The 19,552-nt window shown below is 40.2% G+C and overlaps 1 protein-coding gene across 2 annotated transcripts; it reads right to left on the reverse strand.

Moving 5' to 3' along the window:
• Positions 1 to 1,475: 1,475 nt before the first annotated feature.
• LOC134645503 (WD repeat, SAM and U-box domain-containing protein 1-like) lies at positions 1,476 to 18,022 on the reverse strand. Of its 2 annotated transcripts, none has more exons than XM_063498963.1 (11): positions 17,317 to 18,022; positions 16,027 to 16,214; positions 15,398 to 15,484; positions 13,911 to 14,004; positions 13,350 to 13,383; positions 13,142 to 13,182; positions 12,644 to 12,750; positions 12,057 to 12,083; positions 7,425 to 7,601; positions 2,027 to 2,161; positions 1,476 to 1,892 (listed from the first exon to the last, which is right to left on the reverse strand). In XM_063498963.1, the coding sequence occupies exons 1-11, from the start codon at positions 17,712 to 17,714 to the stop codon at positions 1,699 to 1,701; spliced, it is 1,482 nt and encodes a 493-aa protein (XP_063355033.1). In that variant the 5' UTR covers positions 17,715 to 18,022; the 3' UTR covers positions 1,476 to 1,698. The 2 variants fall into 2 exon arrangements, with proteins under 2 accessions (XP_063355033.1, XP_063355032.1); XM_063498962.1 differs by having other exon boundaries at positions 12,057 to 12,086; positions 17,317 to 18,020.
• Positions 18,023 to 19,552: the final 1,530 nt, after the last annotated feature.

The raw sequence follows: 19,552 nt of genomic DNA on the forward strand, positions 1-19,552 counted from the left end.
TTGCAAGCAACTGGCAACCAGCCGGTCGTCCAGAGATTGAGAGTGTTGCATGCTTAACTTGAGTGACCAAGGCGATCGCACAGGTTTCCTGGTGGGAGACCAATTATCTCCAAACAATTATGGTCCGACTCAGACTGATTGCAATCTCTTCAGACAGACTGGCAAAAGTTTGCAAATAACTGCAGTCTAATTTATAAACGCTGACAGATTGCCAACACTCAGTTGCTTGTAATCTGGTTATTTTCCTATGTAATAGCAAGGTTGCTCAGTGAGTGTCATTTTGCAGTAAATCACCATCCTGAAACAGCTAAGTCAATATTTGTGCAGGAATTCCTGTTTTAGCTCAATTAGGTTCTCGTTGGACTCTGAATTTAACCGTTCATGAGAGTTTTTGTCCATGTAGAGGGCAAAAGATTGATAATTTTTGCTGATTTATCACACTTGTGGACACTCTGTGATCACAAACATATCGCATACAAATGCCAACTTGGCCCTACTACGTTGCAAACTGATAACAGGCTGCTACTAACTTTTGATGGCCGTTTTATCACCTTCTTGAAATCACTTTGAGGACGTCAACTGACTGCAAGTGGGTGTAGACCTGGCTCCTGAATCCAAACAACCATTTCAAACTCAAAAGATTTTTAAGTTTGTTGCACACAATTGCAATAAATTTTGGTCATGCCACGGCCTCCAGTGGCTGTTTTCCCTATGGTGACCTAAGCTTGTAAAAGTACAGACATTCTGTACAGATAGTAGTGTTTAAAAGCCTAAGTACTTACATGTAAGGTTTAAATTTCCAGTTTATCAGATACCATTGAGCAATCTTTACCTTTAAAAAGAAAATGTAGAGAGTAAATGTGAAAAGACGCCAGAAAAAGAACTAGTCAAGTAAAATACAGATACCTGAAAATTGGGCATTACAACTATTGCATGTTTAAGATGCACCATCTTCACCACTGAAACCAAGAAGCTAAGTCTATGGTTGTTAGTGTGGGGTGAGCTATTGGTTTACCCTCGTGGGAGTTTCATTATGACCCAAAAATGATTTTTAAACAGTATCGTTCAGTTTTACATGGCATCTTCCAGGATTACTGAGCAAGAATAAACCACTGCAAGCTGTTAGTAACAGACCATGTTGGGCTGTAGCTACAAACAGAGTAAAGCTACAGTAGGTTTTAAAATGTCACACTATAGTACTTAGTAAGTAATTAATAACTGGAGTAAGATTATATAAAGGTTGCTGAATATTAGCCAAATAATGACCGATTTTTGATAATGTTAACTGCTAAGTCACGGTCAAAAACACATGATGCCAGTTGCACAGATAAATGCTGTAAATCTAAAGTTCTAGCATCAGCCTCCATTAGCGATATGCTAATAGTCATGCCAGTCCAAATAAGGCTGTGAAAGCAAACCCATTTTATTCAATTTAAATGGGGATAAAAAAAAAAAGTGGATTTTGAGTTGTACTTCACTTTATTTTTTTAAAGGCACATTAAAATTGCACAGTTACAGTGTTGCTTTAGAGATTCTCTCTTTAAATACAAGTATATTTGACAGTTATGTAAAATATAGCTAAAAAAATAGTTATTTACCGTATAAATATCAGTCAACTTCTCTGGGATCTCAGATTCTGATCATTTCGCCAGATGTGACTCTTGAATGGCACCCTGAACAAATTCATAATTACTTCAATCAGCTTTTGTTATCAGATGTTGAGCTACTCTGAGCTGCTGTCTCCTGGTTCGACTTCCACCGCGTTATAGCCATCTTCAGAGACCTGTTGGGGGTGAGGAGTGTTGTCTGCAGAGGTAGGTTTGTCATGGGGCTGGTTTTATTCTTGCCTCTGATCCAGCTCTCAATAGATTCCCGCTCATAGGAATAGCCATCTGTGGAGCACACATACAGTGAAATCCCAAATACACTGAGATAATGCAAGTAAAAATCTTTATAGTGAAGCTGTCCCCATCTTTGGCTCAGTTTAAGACGCTAGGGACCAAGTGCTTTTAATTTGTAAACTAACCTGCAGCAATGACTGGATCCTTCATCAGCTCTCTGGTGATTGGGCACAGGAATTCATCTGGGGCTTCTGAACCATTCTGCTCTGCCTTCAGGGCCTCGATTTTCCTCAGGAGACGACCACGAAGGCCCACCGACTCTAAAAAACCAAAACGCCGTTCAGTGTCCTTTTTAGCCATGATGGTGATATATATCGAGTACAGTGCACCTTTTGTTAATTTTCAAATGTAGTGAAAAGGCTGGTCTCAACATTTCATTTAGCATTATTTAAACCTCATTATCATTACCTTACAAAGACCAACCAAAGACTGTTGTACGTTAATGGTATTCAATAGCGATTTCAATGAATTTGGGTTGACGCAGCGAGGCAGCAGGCACTGAACACACTGACTTTGTTCTCTCTCAGAACAAAAGGGAGGATAAATCTGAACCTGCAGATGATCACTCTGTACTGAGACACAAAGAGCCAGACACCTCGCTGTGTCATGATGGCTGCTTAGCTAACGTCTCTCATTATCCTACTCGGAAATAAAACTCCAACAGGTCCAAAAAGAGGAAAAATCACTCTGCACGCAGCTGCATGTCTCTGCCCATTGACAGCACCCAGTGAATTTATCATCAGCTGCAAATTTCACCACCAGCTAAAATGGAGTGATGACCTATACAGCCGCACTTGATTAGTGGTGTGTCGGCGTATAATGGCAGTGCCATGGAGGTGTAGGTCTCATTCAGACAGAGAGAGCAGCTGCAGTGACATTTTCTTTCACAAGTCCTGAAGATTTTATTCGCATATGGTGGCAGCCACAACAAAAAGAGAGGAAAGCTCATTTATTCCTTCCTATAGCTATAGGTGACTGCTAAATCATAGGATGCATCCAAAACAACTTAACCTAACGTCACAAAAAATACATTTTCAGGAAATTTTATGCAGCCTTTATGGTTTAACTTACACCAAATTTATTCAGTTATTATTTTGTATTGTATAGACTAATTCCTTTTTAATGTGGTACGGTGGTTAGCACTGTTGCTTCACAGCAAGAAGGTCCTGAGTTCAATTCCACTGGGGTCTTTCTGTGTGAAGTGTGCATGTTCTCCCCGTGTTTGCGTGGGTTCTCTCCAGGTACTCTGGCTTCCTCCCACAGTCCAAAGACATGCAGTTAGTGGGGATAGGTTAATTGGAAACTCTAAATTGCCCATAAGTGTGAATGTGAGTGCGAATGGTTGTCTGTGTCTATGTGTTAGCCCTGTGACAGACTGACGACATGTCCAGGGTGTACCCAGACAGCTGGGATAGGCTCCAGCGACCCTCAAAAGGATAGGCAGCAGAGAATGGATAGATAATTCCTTTTTATATTAATGCTTAATGTGAATTTTTAGGGAAATTACAGTTTTAAGTGACTGGTAGCTGCAGACTACCACACTCTCTGCTAATCTGAGCCATTGCACAAGACCACTCGGTCATGTTTGTGTTTCTTTAATCCAGTTGTTTTACAGACAATATTGCCATTGTGTGGCACAGACAATCCAAGAAGTGTAGCATTTTATTTGTATGTTATGTAGCACAAATTATAAATAATATTCATCTGTGTGATTTAAGTCTAGAGATGAACATTACTAACTAAAACAAACAAACAAAAAGTAACTCCAAAACCCATTGCTGCGTTGGTTTTGTCCATCTTTGATATACAGTCTATAATAAAACTCACTTTCAAACAAGTTGGTGCACTGTGTGAAATGGAAATAAAACAGATTTTAGTGATATGCAAATCACATACACCTTGTATGAAAATGAACCAGTATGAAGACAACATACCAGACATATTGTTTCAGCAAATTTGGAGAATATTTTTTGTTGCCATCAATTCCGCACACTGGAATAAGGTTCTGTTTGGAAAGTAAGATTTTTTTATTCATATAATTCAATTCAATTCAATTTTATTTATATAGCGCCAAATCACAACAAATGTCGCCTCAAGGCGCTTTATATTGTACAATAGATCGCACAATAATAAATACAGAGAAAAACCCAACAATCATATACTGGCCTGAACTAAATATATATACTATTTTTTATAACCTATGCAGAGTGTTCTCTTACTTAAGAAAAAAATTCAATGACTTGACCTTAGTGTCTTCACAGGGAGATACAGGCCTGGATGAGTGAATAAATGTTTTCATGAGCTGTACTGAGGTTTATCATTGATTGATGTGCCAAGGTCATGTAATACTGAGTTTCGATGGCAAAAATGCAAAGTTGCAAGGATTTTTGCAACTTTTATACAACTGTGGCTTAAAGTTGTTTCTAATGATTGCACTTCTAGATAGTTTGTGTGTAGTTTGGTTTGCAAATAGCGGCGTGTGCAATAGTTGAAATTGAGTTCATACTGATATACAGTATGCGCTCTAAATTTTTCTATCATACATCATGATGTACTGGTGAATATTTGATCCATTTATAGGATGCAATCAGCCTCCAACAAACTGGAGAGGTCTTCACAATCAGCTAATGCTCACAGGGGACCAGTCACTTCACTTACTGGGGAAATTAAATGTTGTGAGTATGTCTTAATTTTGCACTCATTCACTGAGCAGGAAGCAGAGATGGAGGGAGGAAAGAATTCACACTCACATTATACAGACTGACTCGCCTTTACCATTAAGTCTGTGCCTTGAAAACGTTGCATTTAAGTTGAAACGCAGACGAAACAGGGAAGACGTGCTGTCGGAACTACAAGTAGTTCAGATCCTATTGGAAAAATTGCAGCGTCCAATCAAACGCCTTCTCACAATGAAACCCCCCGAACCAATCTGAGTCATCCAATAAACGACTCTTAGATGGAAAAACTACACTTAACAGGGTAATGCTTCATTTAAGATTTCCATAAGTTCCCACACATCTTTTTCATGGAGACATAAGCCATTAGAACTATAGCGTCCACTTTACATTTAGATAGATAATTTGATGCAGGGCTACAATAAAAGTGCAGAATGAGGCTGTCTCCACAGAGATATGCCGAATTATATTGGAGGAACTTTTTTCCCCTCCCCTTACTCAAAGATTCATGAATATTTCATCGAGTAAAGTGCGCTGGAATCCAATTTGCTCTGTGTGTGTCTGCAGCATGTGTGAGCGGCTGTTTGTCTATGCATGTGCACACATTTACACAAGCAGCATGGATGGAAAATGATAGTTCTTGGTTGTGCAGCACAAAAAGGCCAGGAAATGTGGCAATCTGCCGTTTCCTCTGTCCTCATTCGTTGGTAATGATGAGAGCTGTCCTCCATACCAAACACATGGAAAAGACATAAGGCATGCTTTGCATTACTGAACAGCAAGCAGGGGGAAAGTTGGCTTTAACGCTGCTGCTACTGTCCAATTAAAGCAAACCCAACAATAGGCAAGAGGGTGCTTTTACTGTGATTAAGGGAGAGATTGTGATTCAGCTGATTACAATTGGCACAACAAAGTACTCGCAATTAGGCAAGAGGCAGGATTTCTGGGCATCATGGCTCCAATGCAGCATGCAAACTGCAAATTTCCTTTAAAACTGTGTGTTTACAAAAAGAACTCAAGATAGGACTTTACTAAGCTGACATACACCCCCTCCTGTAGCTTAGGAGGGAAAAGGGGAAACAGGTAGCCTGACTCTGTCTGGCTACCTATTCTAAAATATTGTATTAACCTTACAGTGTGTGAAAAAGTATTTGCCCCCTTCCTGATTTCTTATTTTTTGCACATTTGTCACACTTACATGTTTAAGATCATCAATCCAATTTCAATATTAGGCTAAAATAACTTCAGTTAGTACAAAATACTGTTGTTTAATGATGACAACCAAACCTACCTAGTCCAAAATTAAAAAGTAATCACCCCCTAAACCTAATGAATGGCTGTGCAACACTTGGCAGCAAGAACTACAATCAAGTGTTTGAGATAACTGGCAGCCTTTCACATTGCTGTGGAGGAATCTTGGTCCACTTTTCCTTGCAGAACTGTTTTAATTCAACCACACGTGGAGGGTTTTGAGCATGAACGGCTCATTTCAATTCAAGTCTAGACTTTAATTGGGCCAAAACCTTAATTTGGGGTTTTGGTTTGTTTTGGTTATTTTCAGTTTGGATCATTGACCTGCTGCACAATGCTTGACCTTCATAGCATGGATATTCTCCTTCAGGATTTTCTGATACAATGCAGAACTCAAGGTTTTATCAATTACAGCAAGTCGTCCAGGCCCCAAAGCAGCAAAGCAGCCCTACACCATTGACTACCACCATCATGGTATGATATTCTTTTTACTAAATTCTGTGTTAGTATTACACGTGTAACTGGACTCAGACTTTCACCTTGAAACTCTCCCAAGGATCCTATTTTTCTTTTGAGTTGTCCATACATTGCTGGAGTAATTTTGGAAGGCTGGCCACTCCTGGGAAGGCTCGCTGCTGTTCCAAGTTTTCTCCATGTGTGGCTCTCCCTGTGGTTCGCTGATAACACAAAGCCTTAGAAATGGTGCTGTAACCATTTCCAGACTGATAGATGTCAATGACCGTGTTTCTCATCTCTTCTAAAGTTTCTTTTGTTTGTGGCATGATGTGTTGTTTTTTAAAATCCTTTAGCGAGAAAGCAGAATTATTTTGGGTGATTTCTTGATTCAACAGATCTGACAGTAATGAGATCGGTGGCTAGTGAACTGGGGCAGGGTGACAACTACTTTATCGCAAAGGGCCAGATAACTTTTTTTCTCTTAATAAATTGAAATTGTTCACAAACTGCATTTTGTATTTACTCATTTGGGTTATCTTCGACTGATATTCAAATTTCTTTGATGATCTGAAACATTTAAGTTTGACAAATATGCCAAAAAAAAAAGAAAAAAGAAATAAGAAAGGCACTATAAATGTCATTTTTGAATTTGTATGAATGTTCAATTGCTTCAGTGGAGATAGAAATGCTGACATTTGCACATATTTGCAGCTCTACTGTGATACTGCTGCCTACATGTGTTGTGATTTCTTTTTTTCTGGCCACAGTTTGTACGGAGCCTTTCTGCACTGTGACCTTGGATGACCCTGAGGGGACTAATCTTGTTGTCAGCAGGATTATCATTGTTCCCGAGGTAAAGGTCATCCAGCAGGGTACTGTCATCCCAGCGTGATTTGTGATTGTATAAGCAGACAGACATGCTGCTGCTTCACGCCCTTAAATCACATCACTATTTGGGAGGAGTTTTTGGAGGGGAAAAAATAAATCAGAGCATCAATAAAAGGAGCTTACATCATGCTTTCTAATTCAGTCTTGTTATGTGTTAGGATCAGGGAGTAAATCCTCACAAAAACACAGAATCCCAATGTGTGTCAGTGAAGTGTACACTAATGTTAGTGGTTGCTTTAAATTCCATCCTCACCAATTCCAAGCTCAGCTGCTGTTTCCTTGTTCAGCTGGCTAAGCTCTGGTCCATCAATGTTGTTGGCTTTAAAGATACCGACGAGCTCCACTAGTCCCTCGTCACGCAGCCAAGTCTGCACATCGTCCTCTGACCAATCAGTGAGCAGCAACCCGGAGTGACCTGGCAACTTCCTTCCTGCAAAACACACAACAGGGAGCCAGGAAGTGCTCTGTGATTATTCCCCTGACTCCTGCAACAAAACATACCCGTTGTCAAACAAACAGATTCCATTCGCACTCCACAGTAAAAGGACATGTCCCCTCTGCGGTGATATGGGAGTGATAATTACTTTGATGCACACTCAAACATGCTGAGGACATTTACATTAATCCTATGCTAACCTTACACTGAGTCGTCATGCTGTAGTTGAGTGGGGACTTGCTTTTTCCCCACAGTGTTGCTTAACAGTAGCCCCACATTATGAGTATTCCAAGCACACACACCTGACCTCACACACAAGTATGTGATCTCCCAAAGGAAAGAAAATGAAACCCAGGAGTGTGTTATTTCAGGCTCTGCCAGCATGTAGCTCGTCAACCTTCACGACACTATGTGGCTATCATTCATCATACAACGTGGCAACAAACTGGCCTGTTGTGCGTTGGCCCCATTAATGAAACCTCACAGCAGCTTCATAGTTCACATTGGCAGTCATTAGCCAGGATAAGCCTGAAGACTTGAGATGTGTAGCTCATTACTACCTTAACCATGTGTTAGGTTTTCCCCCCACCTCTTGCTGTCTCTACTACCCTCTCTTTCCACATAAAATTCTGCTCTTTAATACCCACCTGAAAACATGTCTGTTGCTTATGTTATGTTTAACTAATCTAATCAAAACCTAGACATTTAAAAAAAAAAAAGTAGTTAGTTACCCGCTCTGGTAACTAACTACACCAAACGGAAGATTAATTAAAATGAACAAATGATAAATAAATAAAAATATTAAATTACTTCAGCTGTGTTTTCTGTCTGACTGTGGGAAAAAAGAGGGCTTTCTCCTGGAAACTGAATTTTAAAATCTGAGGTGATGCAAAACCTTCCATAGACCTTTTTCAAAGCTGAATTCTTGACTCGTCACAGTAGTGAAAGCACAGGTGGAATTAATGATAGCTGAGCTCCATTAAATTCCGAGTAACCCATGACGGTCAACCAGCGTGCACAAAAGCAGGAGCTCCTCTCTGCAGCCCTGGCAGCAGCACCTCGAGTCTCCAAGTCTAAGGAGCTGGTAACACTGTGTCAAAGCATGGCAGCTGACTGAAACAGCTCAGAATGCTGTGTTTGATTACTCAGACAGATTCACATATGAAGACTTCTTCATCATTTCCATTCTCTACACCTTAAAGATTGGTGAGCTTCATTTCTTCTTCTTGTCAACAAATCCCAACAATAAATCAGTCCTACATAAGCCTGCAAAACCATATCCCGAAGGCACGTTTTTCTGCAAAAGAGTCTCATTGTTACTCAAAAAAAACCCAAACTATCTACACTTGGTGACACATTTCTTCGCTTCCAAAAACCTATTGGTTTATTTTCAGGTCAGTTCTCTAAAGACCTTCCTGTTCATTCATTCATAATGCTCATTAACCAAGAGATGAGACAAACACAGACTAATTACTCTAGGAGCAAGTTTTAATTTTTGACCACTACTATAGTTTTAGAAAGTATGCAACACCATACACTTCACTCCAGGCCACTATAGTCAAAACAACAGTTCTGTAGTTTTAGCATTATGGCTCTGTTTTGTATCCGACTGTGAAAAAAAAAAACACTCGGGAAAATAAGCTGAGCCCAGCTGCAGTGAGAGCAACACAACAGAGCAGGCATCAGTGATAACAATGAAAAGGTCAGAAAGAAAAGAAAAGGTGAAGGTGGGTTGCAAAGCAGCTTGCAGATGCACGGAAACAGTGGTTATGTTAAACCACCTTAATAAGCATACAATATCTGAATGCATACAAAAGGTATCAGTTGAACTATCAGGTGATTTGGGCTAATAATGTAATCAGGGATCGCATGTTCATTTTATAATCAACTGCTACATAATCCACTAAAATCACATGTCCAGACACGCTTCACTTATTTTATTATTTAATTTGATCTTTCATTTATTTATAATGTTGTCTAAACCTCAGCCTGCAGTGGCTGTGTGTGTACATGATTATTTTATTACATTATAATGATCTTTCAAAATCACAGTTCAATGTTTTTGTTTTCTGAACTACAGTATATCAGAGTGATTAGCGTTAGATATGTGATGTCCATGATTCGTTTTTTATCGTTTTGTTTGTGTTTTATATTCTTCATCGTATCTAAGCTCGTCTTACTGCCTTTTAGGTCTTTTATAAAAACACTGCTCTGTTTAAAAAAATGCTAACACCATGACGATAACCTTAAATTATGTGCTTAGCATTAAATGCACCAGACATACTAACATAGTCACAGTGATAGCACTGTTTACCATCTGAGTTAAGAAGAGTTAGCATGCTAACATTGGCTAATACACAGCAGAGGCTGATGGGATTGGCATTATTTTGCAAGTATTTGCTCAAAAACCAAACTATCTCAATCTTCAAGGCCCAGACATCTGCACCAAATTTCAGCACAGGGATATTTCAGTCTAGCATGGCTAAATACTACGGAAGCTATTTGTTCTCATGAATTACTTAGTCTCTTGTGAAAATTAAACAATATTTTTATTTCTATAACTCAGTGGGATGAAATGAGCTGCAAACATTAGGAAAAACACTGAATAATGTCACGCTTATTCCTTCACACAAGACAGCCATTACTGAATTATATTCTTGCTTTTGGATTCCAGTTACATGCATGTGTTTTGGGGCACAAAATATAAAATACAGTACTGTGTAAAAGTCTTGAGCCACTTATTTCTTTGTACAGTATTTTGTTTAGAAAAAGGCAGACTTTAATTTTTAAAAATTATCTTCAGAAATAGTTCTCTGGGCTTTCTGAAGGGTTTTCAAAGATTTTCTTGGGAGATTTTTTTGGTTAATTTTCAGTCCAGTCCTTGTATCTGACCATTTTCAAGAGGAATGCTCTGGTTTTTGTTTGGTGTTTTTTATCAATCATTCAAGCGTTTTTAAAAAAGCACCTAATTCAAGCAACGGATCAATGTTGTATCTATACCTAACAAAGGACACATTTTAAAATGCATTTTTAATCTTTCCCATTTCTTTGGTTGAATATATGAAAACTGTCAAAGATAACACCATTTGATAGGCATAACGTAGCATTTTTGCACCAACAAGGTGATCCCCAAAAAGCTATTAGCCAAAAATTGGGCAAATCTCAGCTTGGTGCAAAGTTTGTCCTTAAACAGTGGAGGACAAAGGAAGTGACATGGCTAAAAAAAACTTTCGACAGCAAATGAACAGTATCTGAAAGTCATGTCCTTAAGAGACAGGAAAATGACCTGACATAGTACCTGAGAGATCAAACTTGTCCTGTAAGGGCGATCGTGGCTCAAGAGTTGGCAGTTTGTCTTGTAATCGGAAGGTTGCCGGTTCGAGCCCCGGCTCAGACAGTCTCGGTCGTTGTGTCCTTGGGCAAGACGCTTCACCTACTGCCTACTGGTGTTGGCCAGAGGGGCCTCGCTTCTGTCAGTCTGCCCTGTGGCTACAGCTGTAGCTTGCCTCCACCAGTGTGTGAATGTGAGAGTGAATGAATAGTGGAATTGTAAAGTGCTTTGAGGGTCTCCAAAAGCGCTATATAAATGCAATCTATTATTATTAGTTGAGCTGTCTCCTGTTCACTCATCAAAAATGGTCTCAGCTGGCTGTCATGAATTCACCCTTAAAGAAGGGGAAAAGGGGCGACATTACACAAGAAATGGACTAAAAATCAGTGGCAACAGGTCTTATGGAGTGATGAATCCAAAAATGACATTTTTGGTTCAAACCATTGTCAATTTGTACAGAGGAGGTCGGGAGAGACAACAATCAGTGTCTAGAGCCACCAAAACAACAGTGGAGGCTCTTTCTTGGTTCTGGGCTGCATTTGAGCCTGTGTTGTTGGAGATCTTGTGAAAATCGATGGATTTTCGATGGAATTATGAACAAAAAGAAAAGAACCATCAGATTTTGATTCACCATGCAATACTATCTGGGAAGTGTGATTGAAAAGAGATTCATTTTTGGCATGACAATGATCCCAAACACACCGCCAATGCAGTAAAAGCATACCTAGATATAAAACACACACACAATGGGACACTATCAGTCAGAACAAAAGGCAGCCAGCATCCAGAGAACTTTGAAAGTCCTTTGCATATGTTTAATAATTCTAAGTTTGGGTTTACTAGCAAAATATGGAAAAATGAGGGTCGGCTCGAGACTTTTGTACAGCGCTGCACAATAAACGACAAACAAAAAATCACAAAAAACCATCACAAGTTAAAAAAAAACAAAACAGTAGATCCACAAATTGAATTATCCAAGCAGCTGTACTAGATGCTGAGACCTGGACCATCCATAAAGCATGTGAAGCATTAAAATAAATCAGCACTGGTTTAAGCTGAAAGAGTAGCTGAATAACTGAAGATTTCTAAGGGCAAAACAGTGTGATGCATTTATTTACCTTGGCACTGTGTCTCCTTTGATTCAGCTGCTGCCGAAAAACATAAAAGGGAATAGGTTCAATGTGTGAAACGAGAGAAAGAAACAAGATTAAAGGGGAGATAGAGAGAGGCATAAAAAAAAAAGGCAGATCTTCATGGAGATGGAATTTACTTTGTCAACATCAGCCTGACTAATGGCAGATAGGGAAGCTGCAATGATGAAGCTTCAAGGCTTCCAGATGTCTAACGATTGCACCTTTTCATTTAGTATTCCAAATATTTTCTTTCATGTTGTGGTATAACCTTTTTTTTGGTTTTAAGCAGTGTTTGCCTCCATAGGAACAGCCTTCCAAGGCTCAGTGGTACTTTGCCCTGCTGCACTAATAAACATCAATCACAATTCCTCCTCTAGACACTGCAGCCAGACAGGAGTACACATGTAATAGGAGCTTCTCTGGCTGGACAACTCCCAAAACACTCTTTTGGGAATCTTTGGCGCTGCAAATGGCTTCTGGGCTTTGTACCACTGCTAACATTTTGTTTTAAAAAGAGGAGTGATTGTGCATTTGCTGGTGCCAACTTAAACAATTCTCTGCTGAGTATTTACCAGTGCTGTCATCCCCATCTCCAATTCTCCACACGTTTACCGATCTGTCCATAGAGCCGGTTGCAATCCAGGGAAAGGTGGGAGATAGCGCAATGGCGGTTACATACCTGCAGGAAGGAGCAAGAGGAACGGGAATGTGAAAGGTGTACGTGTGTAATTGACTGAAACTGGCACAGGGAGAGAGCGGCCTTAAAAATCTGGTTCCCTCGACACTTACGAAAGGAAAAAAAAAAACTAGCCTTAGATCGTGCAGCATCTTAAATCCTTTCAAGGACATCAAAGCGGTGTGCTGCTTCTTACCTGTGGTGCCACATCAATGACGGTGCAAAAGCAGTGCCGGGGAATATACTTTTGCACCACTGCACCCGGTGCTTCTGGGAAAAACTAATCAAGCAAAAATCACACTTTTTGATCTGAAACACCAGGACTCCTATTCTGCTGTTTGTCTAATAGCTGCAGAGATTGCATTGCGGTGGGAGGTCAGGCCGGGTCATTTACCTGTCGTGTTGTTTCAAAGTTTGGAGCACGGTTCCCAGGCTCTGTACACAAAGTCCAAACACACGGAACGGGAATGTTTGACATCTGTGTTTATGGAGGCTGTGATTTATTGTTTAGAAGTCCTCGACCACAGTTAACTATAGCAGCAAACAACAACAAACCTTCCCCCAACCCCATATTATGTGTGGCGTGTTTGCGCTTTACTTACCGCATCATATACTGCGACACTTTTATCCACGGAGCTGTTGAATATTTAGAGTAAACAAAGTCAACTTCATTTGCGGCGCGCATATGCGTGCATTCACATTATAGAATAATGAGCAGAAAAAAGGGATTCTTTTCTAAAATAAACACACACACACACACACACACGAAAACCCACCACGCTGAGCACAGATTAACCTTCAGCGTGTTTGAATTTCAGCCAGGAACAACAGAAGGACCGAGCAGAAGCTATATGATAACAAAATGCACTCCTCCTGTGGTCGACTGAGAGAACAGCACGATCAGTGCTCACCATGGCACGGCCGTTTAAAGCACAGAAAAAAAAATACAGACAGAAAAAAATGAATTTGAATATGAATTGTATCAAATTATGAAGCAACTTCAAAGGAACTAATACCACAAATAGAATATTAAACGTGACCTGAAAGGTACAAATATCAATAATTAGTTGCTGAAGCAGAGGGAATTATGGGATGAAAACACTGGAGGAAGTGATTTTCATGTGTGTGTATGTTTGTGACAGAGAGTGTGATTAGCGTCTTACCCTGAGACAACCAATTCTCCATCAGAGGAGAAGGCACAAGACACAACTGGGGCCGTCTGGCTGGTGAGAGTCTGAAGCAGCTTCATGGTACAGGCTGGGGTTCAACACATACAAGCAAGATGAGACCAAAGTTAAACTGTGTCTGTATTCGATCTCAGCAGTTGACTGAAGTCCAGAAAAAGAAGTAGAGGTAGATGACTTTTTCCCCCCTTGTAGCTGTGCCCCCTGCTGACAACTCCTTGGAAACAAATGATTTTTATTTTTGCCAATAAACTCACATCCACTGTGCATTAATTCTTCGTGCCAAAACCAACTGATCTGCAGCAGCATTTATATAATCATCCTGCAAATACACATGTATTAAATAAAACCTTCCCCCCTTTTTCTCTTCAGCAATAAAACATAAACACACCATTTTCTCTGGGAGGTTAATGTGTTATTTCCAGGCATATTCCTGATTGATGTGAAACACCACAGTGGAGTAGAAAACCGTAACGCCTGATTAAACCTGACAATTTAACTATACAAGTGAGACCAAAATAAACTAAACAAATGTGACGTGTGGATTGGAGATGTCAGCAAGTGTTGATAGGTGACTTGAAGGGAATGCTTCAGATCTGACAGCATTAAAGGCTTGACCCATGGAGCTAATACGCAAAGCTGGAATGAGAGATTTTTCCGTGAACATATGGGGCTTGTACACACTCACACGCAAAAAAAGCAGGGACTAGAAAAAATGTTCCATTTCGACAGCAATCTCAGCTTTGAAATGTGCCCCTTGCTTCCCTAAATCACCTACACTTGAGTCTCTTTTTCATAAAATAGTGGAAGAGAGGTTCAAGCGCATAGTCCTCATGCCAAGACAAGATAAGTGCACATTTCAGAAAAGGCCAAGCTCAACCTCCTTCACATCTGAGGGCAAAAAAAAAAAACTAAAGCATAATGAAATGAGGACAGACATTGTCTGGTGTCCCTCGGAGATAAAAGAAAAAAAAAATCTCCACGGACTTGGGTCACCACGTGGGACACATCAAATCCTCCCAAGAAATGGCTGTTACCATAGCAACACACCTTGGAACCTAACAACATGGTGTGTTCACATACATAACGAAAAATACAGTCTGTAGCCGGGGTACGTACGTGTGAACATACACAAATGTTCCTCTTCTGCTGCTGCTTGTACAAGATGTAAATGTCATCATGGATACATGCACCTGATTTCCTTCCAACTCTTACACACACACACACACACACACACACAGTCATCTGCTGCTGCTTCTGTATTTCAGCAGAATGTCTTAAAGTGATCCATTATTAATGAGTCAGTCTGCAGCTGATTTACTCCACACACTAATAAAATTCTTCTATTCTGCAGAGAGGTTTCAAGGTTGAAGCAGTCAGCACACTCTCCCTCCCTGTCTCTCCCACTCGGCAATCGAGTGAGGGAGCACTCAGGTGGGGAAGCTGGGGCAGAGGGGTCGGCCTACCTGCTCCTTCACGCTGGGAAACAATCCATATTTTCAGCTGGCTGTCCTGTCCGCAGGAGGCCAGTCGAAACTCCACACAGCAGCCATCTGCAGAGCGAGAGAAGCCACATCCCCTTTTTGTTAAGATTCATGCTTGAATGGGTCTGAAAGCAGAGGGCAGCAAATATCATCTGACGGCCTGTTTTTTAGGTGTAACCCATTCATTACAGCACATACAGCAGTAACACTAACATAACGAGTGTCTTTATTGGAGCCAGGTACTTTGCTTCTAGGAGTACATGTAAGTTGCTTTTAAACTGAAAACTGATGACGGATTCAGTTTTACTTGTGCAAGATGAACCTAATGCAAAAGGAACTAAGGAAGGAGAGCAAAAGCCATAAAATTGCAAAAGAGTTTTGATGAGGGAAAAAGCCCCACAGAAAATGAGGTGAGTAACTGAGATGCTCAACTTTTATTTTGAATAGGAATCTGTGTTCTAAAGATTATTTGACTCAATTTACCAGCACCATTTAGATGAAAAATGTGAGACGATAGCATAAAGAAATCCCATTTAACCCTGACGTAAAACCAATAAACGCAGCTGATGTCTGAATTTCTACACCAGTAGTAATAAATGAAGAGAACTTACTAACTATGAACTGGGGTGCAAAGCAGCAACAGGTGACTCCCAGGTCGTGGGCGTCCTTCTCAGCGTGCAGAAGGCTGGTGTGAGCATCCCAGAGTTTGAGGTCTCCACGGGTGCAGCCAGTCACAAACATCTGGGCACACGGAGAGAAGCAGCAAGCCACGACGCTGGCCTCGCTTACGGTGGCACATCTGCGAGGGGGGAGGGGGATGTTAGCACTAACTTGAGTGTGACTCGTTTTAGACTTCAAGGTTTATCAGGAAGTGTGTAAAATTCGAAGGAGGGAAATTTAATTTGTTTAGGCTGTGGAGTCCCGCACTGAGTTTAATGATTTAAACCACCTGTGGGTTTTAATCAGAGACACACAGCAGGCCTCGGGGTGCTCAGAAAAGCTGTTCCAGAGCACAAAAGTGAAAAATCAGAGGATTAAAAGACAAAATAATCCTGATAAAATGCTTTTTTAATTGGCTTATTTAATCAGAATTATTGAGTTGGCTGCTTCCGTGTTTGTCTAGCTGGTTCCTCTGTGATTTCGTTCCATCTGTCTGTGATGACAGAGCTGTAACCTGAAGACGAACCTGCAATAACTTTAAGACAATTACTCCAGTCTGTTGAAGATTAACAAAGCAAGTTTCGAAACTTTATTAGAGCTCAGTTACTTAAAGATCCCGTAGAAAGATGTTTTATGTATTAAGAGATCATTTCCTTTATGTCAAGATCATTTTTTTAGTCTATTTTCTATTCCCTTCTTATCGTTTTGATTTGTGTGTCTAATAGAAAATTCAAGTTACATTTTGTGCAACATGAAGTAAGAGAATCTGAAGAGACACTGATGTGTGCGATGACTCCATCTGCTGATAATGGCTGAGAGATGTTTCTAAAGGTGGAAAGAGTGATTCAGACTTTCCAAGTTCAATTATTAACCTCCAGTCTCAACTTGTACAACTGTTATGTCAAGACGGCAGACAGAAGGGTTAAGAAAGCACTCCATGTTCAGATAGCTGACATTTATCAGTAAACAAATATTTTATTGACTCTGTTGTTGCTTTTGAACAAAATACTGAAAATCAGTTTTCACGTGTGAAGATGCAGTTTGTTTATTGTTCGAGTCACGTGGACAAAAAATTATTTGGAAACACAGAGAAAAATGACCTCGGATTGGATAAGAGTCTGACTACTTAGCTCTTAATAAATATTAACTAAGGCTCATGTTGACATTCATATTTGGAGAAGATTACATTAATAATACTAAAACTGTCACTGTGACCCTGTGTGATGCTTATTATGCCGTACCTGCGTAGCGTTTTGGAGCGGAAGTCCCAGAGGGCCGCGGTGCCATCGCAGGCTCCTGCCAGGAGGAGAGAGGAGTCTGGCGCCAGTGCGCAAACTCGGAGAGGACTGCGGCCGGGGTGCTCGAGCGTAGTCTTCACCTCACCTGTTTCGGCGCTCCACACGATGACAGAGCCGTCTGTGGAGCAGCTGAGCAGGAAGCTGCCGCAGGAGCTGAAGCAACAGCAGTGGACCCCGTAGCCGTGACCCCTAAGAGGAGAAAAGGGAAGCTCCGAGAAGTCGGCCGTGGTATAAACACGGATCGTTTTATCACCGGAGGAGGTCGCCAGGAGGGATGGAGAGAAGGCACAGCAGGTGACCTCATCTGTATGGTGTCGGAGAGTGCAAATTAAATACACCATTTTGTGACAGATGTGCTGTTGGCTTGGAAGAGGTTCGCTCACAAGGTGGCGCAAAATACTCAGATATTCCTGCACGAAACCAGCTGATTTCGCCTCTTCTCCCTGCTGTCCTACCCGCTTCGCCCAAAGAGAGCAAAGCCACAAAGCTGTCACCACAACCTGTTGCTCCTTATGGCTCAGCAACTGCTTCTCGACTTCCTCTTTCTACTCGGCTGTAAATCTGTGTTATCTCTCGCTGTTATCGGTCATGTGATACAGAGTTACACAATGTTTACAGTCAAGTGTTTTCATTTTGTATGATTGACTATAACCTGAGATTTTATATACATGTATATAAATAACATTTGCATATAATATGTATGCAGTGAGGTAAGTTAGCATTTACTTGAGTACCTCCAATAATAAAATAAAATGAACATGTAAACACTAGTATTTGGATGCATCTAAATCCATTTACATTTAGTTTAAGCACTTTTCCTCTGCCCTGTAGTGCTGTTTATATGACTGAAAGATTCCATACTTTTGACTCAAAATAGTATATATATTTAAACATATACACATATTTATGTATGTTTACATATCTCCTGTCCTCTGTTGCCACATAAAGGAGTGTAGAGATGTCTTCTTTGTCCTGGACTAGAAATAGCACATGCATTGTGGTGCTCAAAGTGCACAGAAAAAAGAAAAAAATCCTGCAGCTTCCTTCCAGAAATGACCACGTCACTTAAATAAATCTGCAAACCTTGGGAGGATTTTCTTCCTACCAAGTGACACTTGCCAAACAGTATGACTCTACAGAGATAGTCCTCCCAAGTCCTCCTCATGCTGGTGACAGCCAGGTAATATAAATTGCAGGTATATAGATAGCCTTCTCAGTGATCGATTTATCTCCTTGTGTTCTATTGAAGCCTTATCTTTATTGTTTGTTTGTTTTTATCAATGGAGAGGAAGTAAAGCTGAACATATAAAGTTTCTTCTCTTTTTTGTGAAAAAGGAGTAGGTCTCAATATGTGTTAAACTTCCACCTACTCCTGTTTGGGTAGAGTTTGTACATAATATGTAACATTTAAAATGATTTCATGTTGTTTCTCACACACACTGTACATTGAGTGTAAGCATTTTCACGAAAGACACTTAGATTTTCCTTTGTTTTCTTGATATGAAAGCATCCAGCTATGCATACTATACACAGAACAAACCAGCTGCAGATGTAACTACCTACAGGTTTAACAGATTTTTGGGGGTTTCTTTTGTGTTTTTAAGTGAGTAATAAGGTCATGACTTCAGACTGCATTATATAAAATGACATCACTGCACTGTAAACATTGTCCACCTCCTCATCACATGACTGATAACAACAGCGAGCGATACAGAGATTTATAACTATGTAGAATGGGGTCACTTATGTAACAACTTTTGCTGGTTTAATAACAATGGGGAAATATATAGCCATTTTAACAACAAAATATCGACGAACTTTCATATTTGTAACAACAATTAAAACATATCTTGTCATTAACACATTTCATTGTAACTTTGGACATCAGGTATAAGGCTCAATGACTCTACAGCACTAAATCTTGCTTATCTACCCCATCCATCTATAATCATTTTTTAAAAATGTAATTTTTTTCCTCCCTTTCTTTATAATATAAATATACAGCTGAAGTCATAAATTACCCCACAGTCACTTGAACATAAAGTTGCAGGTACATAAAGAAAAGAACACTCTTTATTTGCCTGTACCTCTTGTTTCCTGCTCTGTCAAAGACATGATAATCCTCAATTCATATCTATCTGCCTCTGTGATATTCAATGTGGCTCCACAGTCTTCTGTG

Source organism: Pelmatolapia mariae, linkage group LG16_19 (assembly GCF_036321145.2).
Source record: "Pelmatolapia mariae isolate MD_Pm_ZW linkage group LG16_19, Pm_UMD_F_2, whole genome shotgun sequence".
NCBI lineage: Eukaryota > Metazoa > Chordata > Actinopteri > Cichliformes > Cichlidae > Pelmatolapia > Pelmatolapia mariae.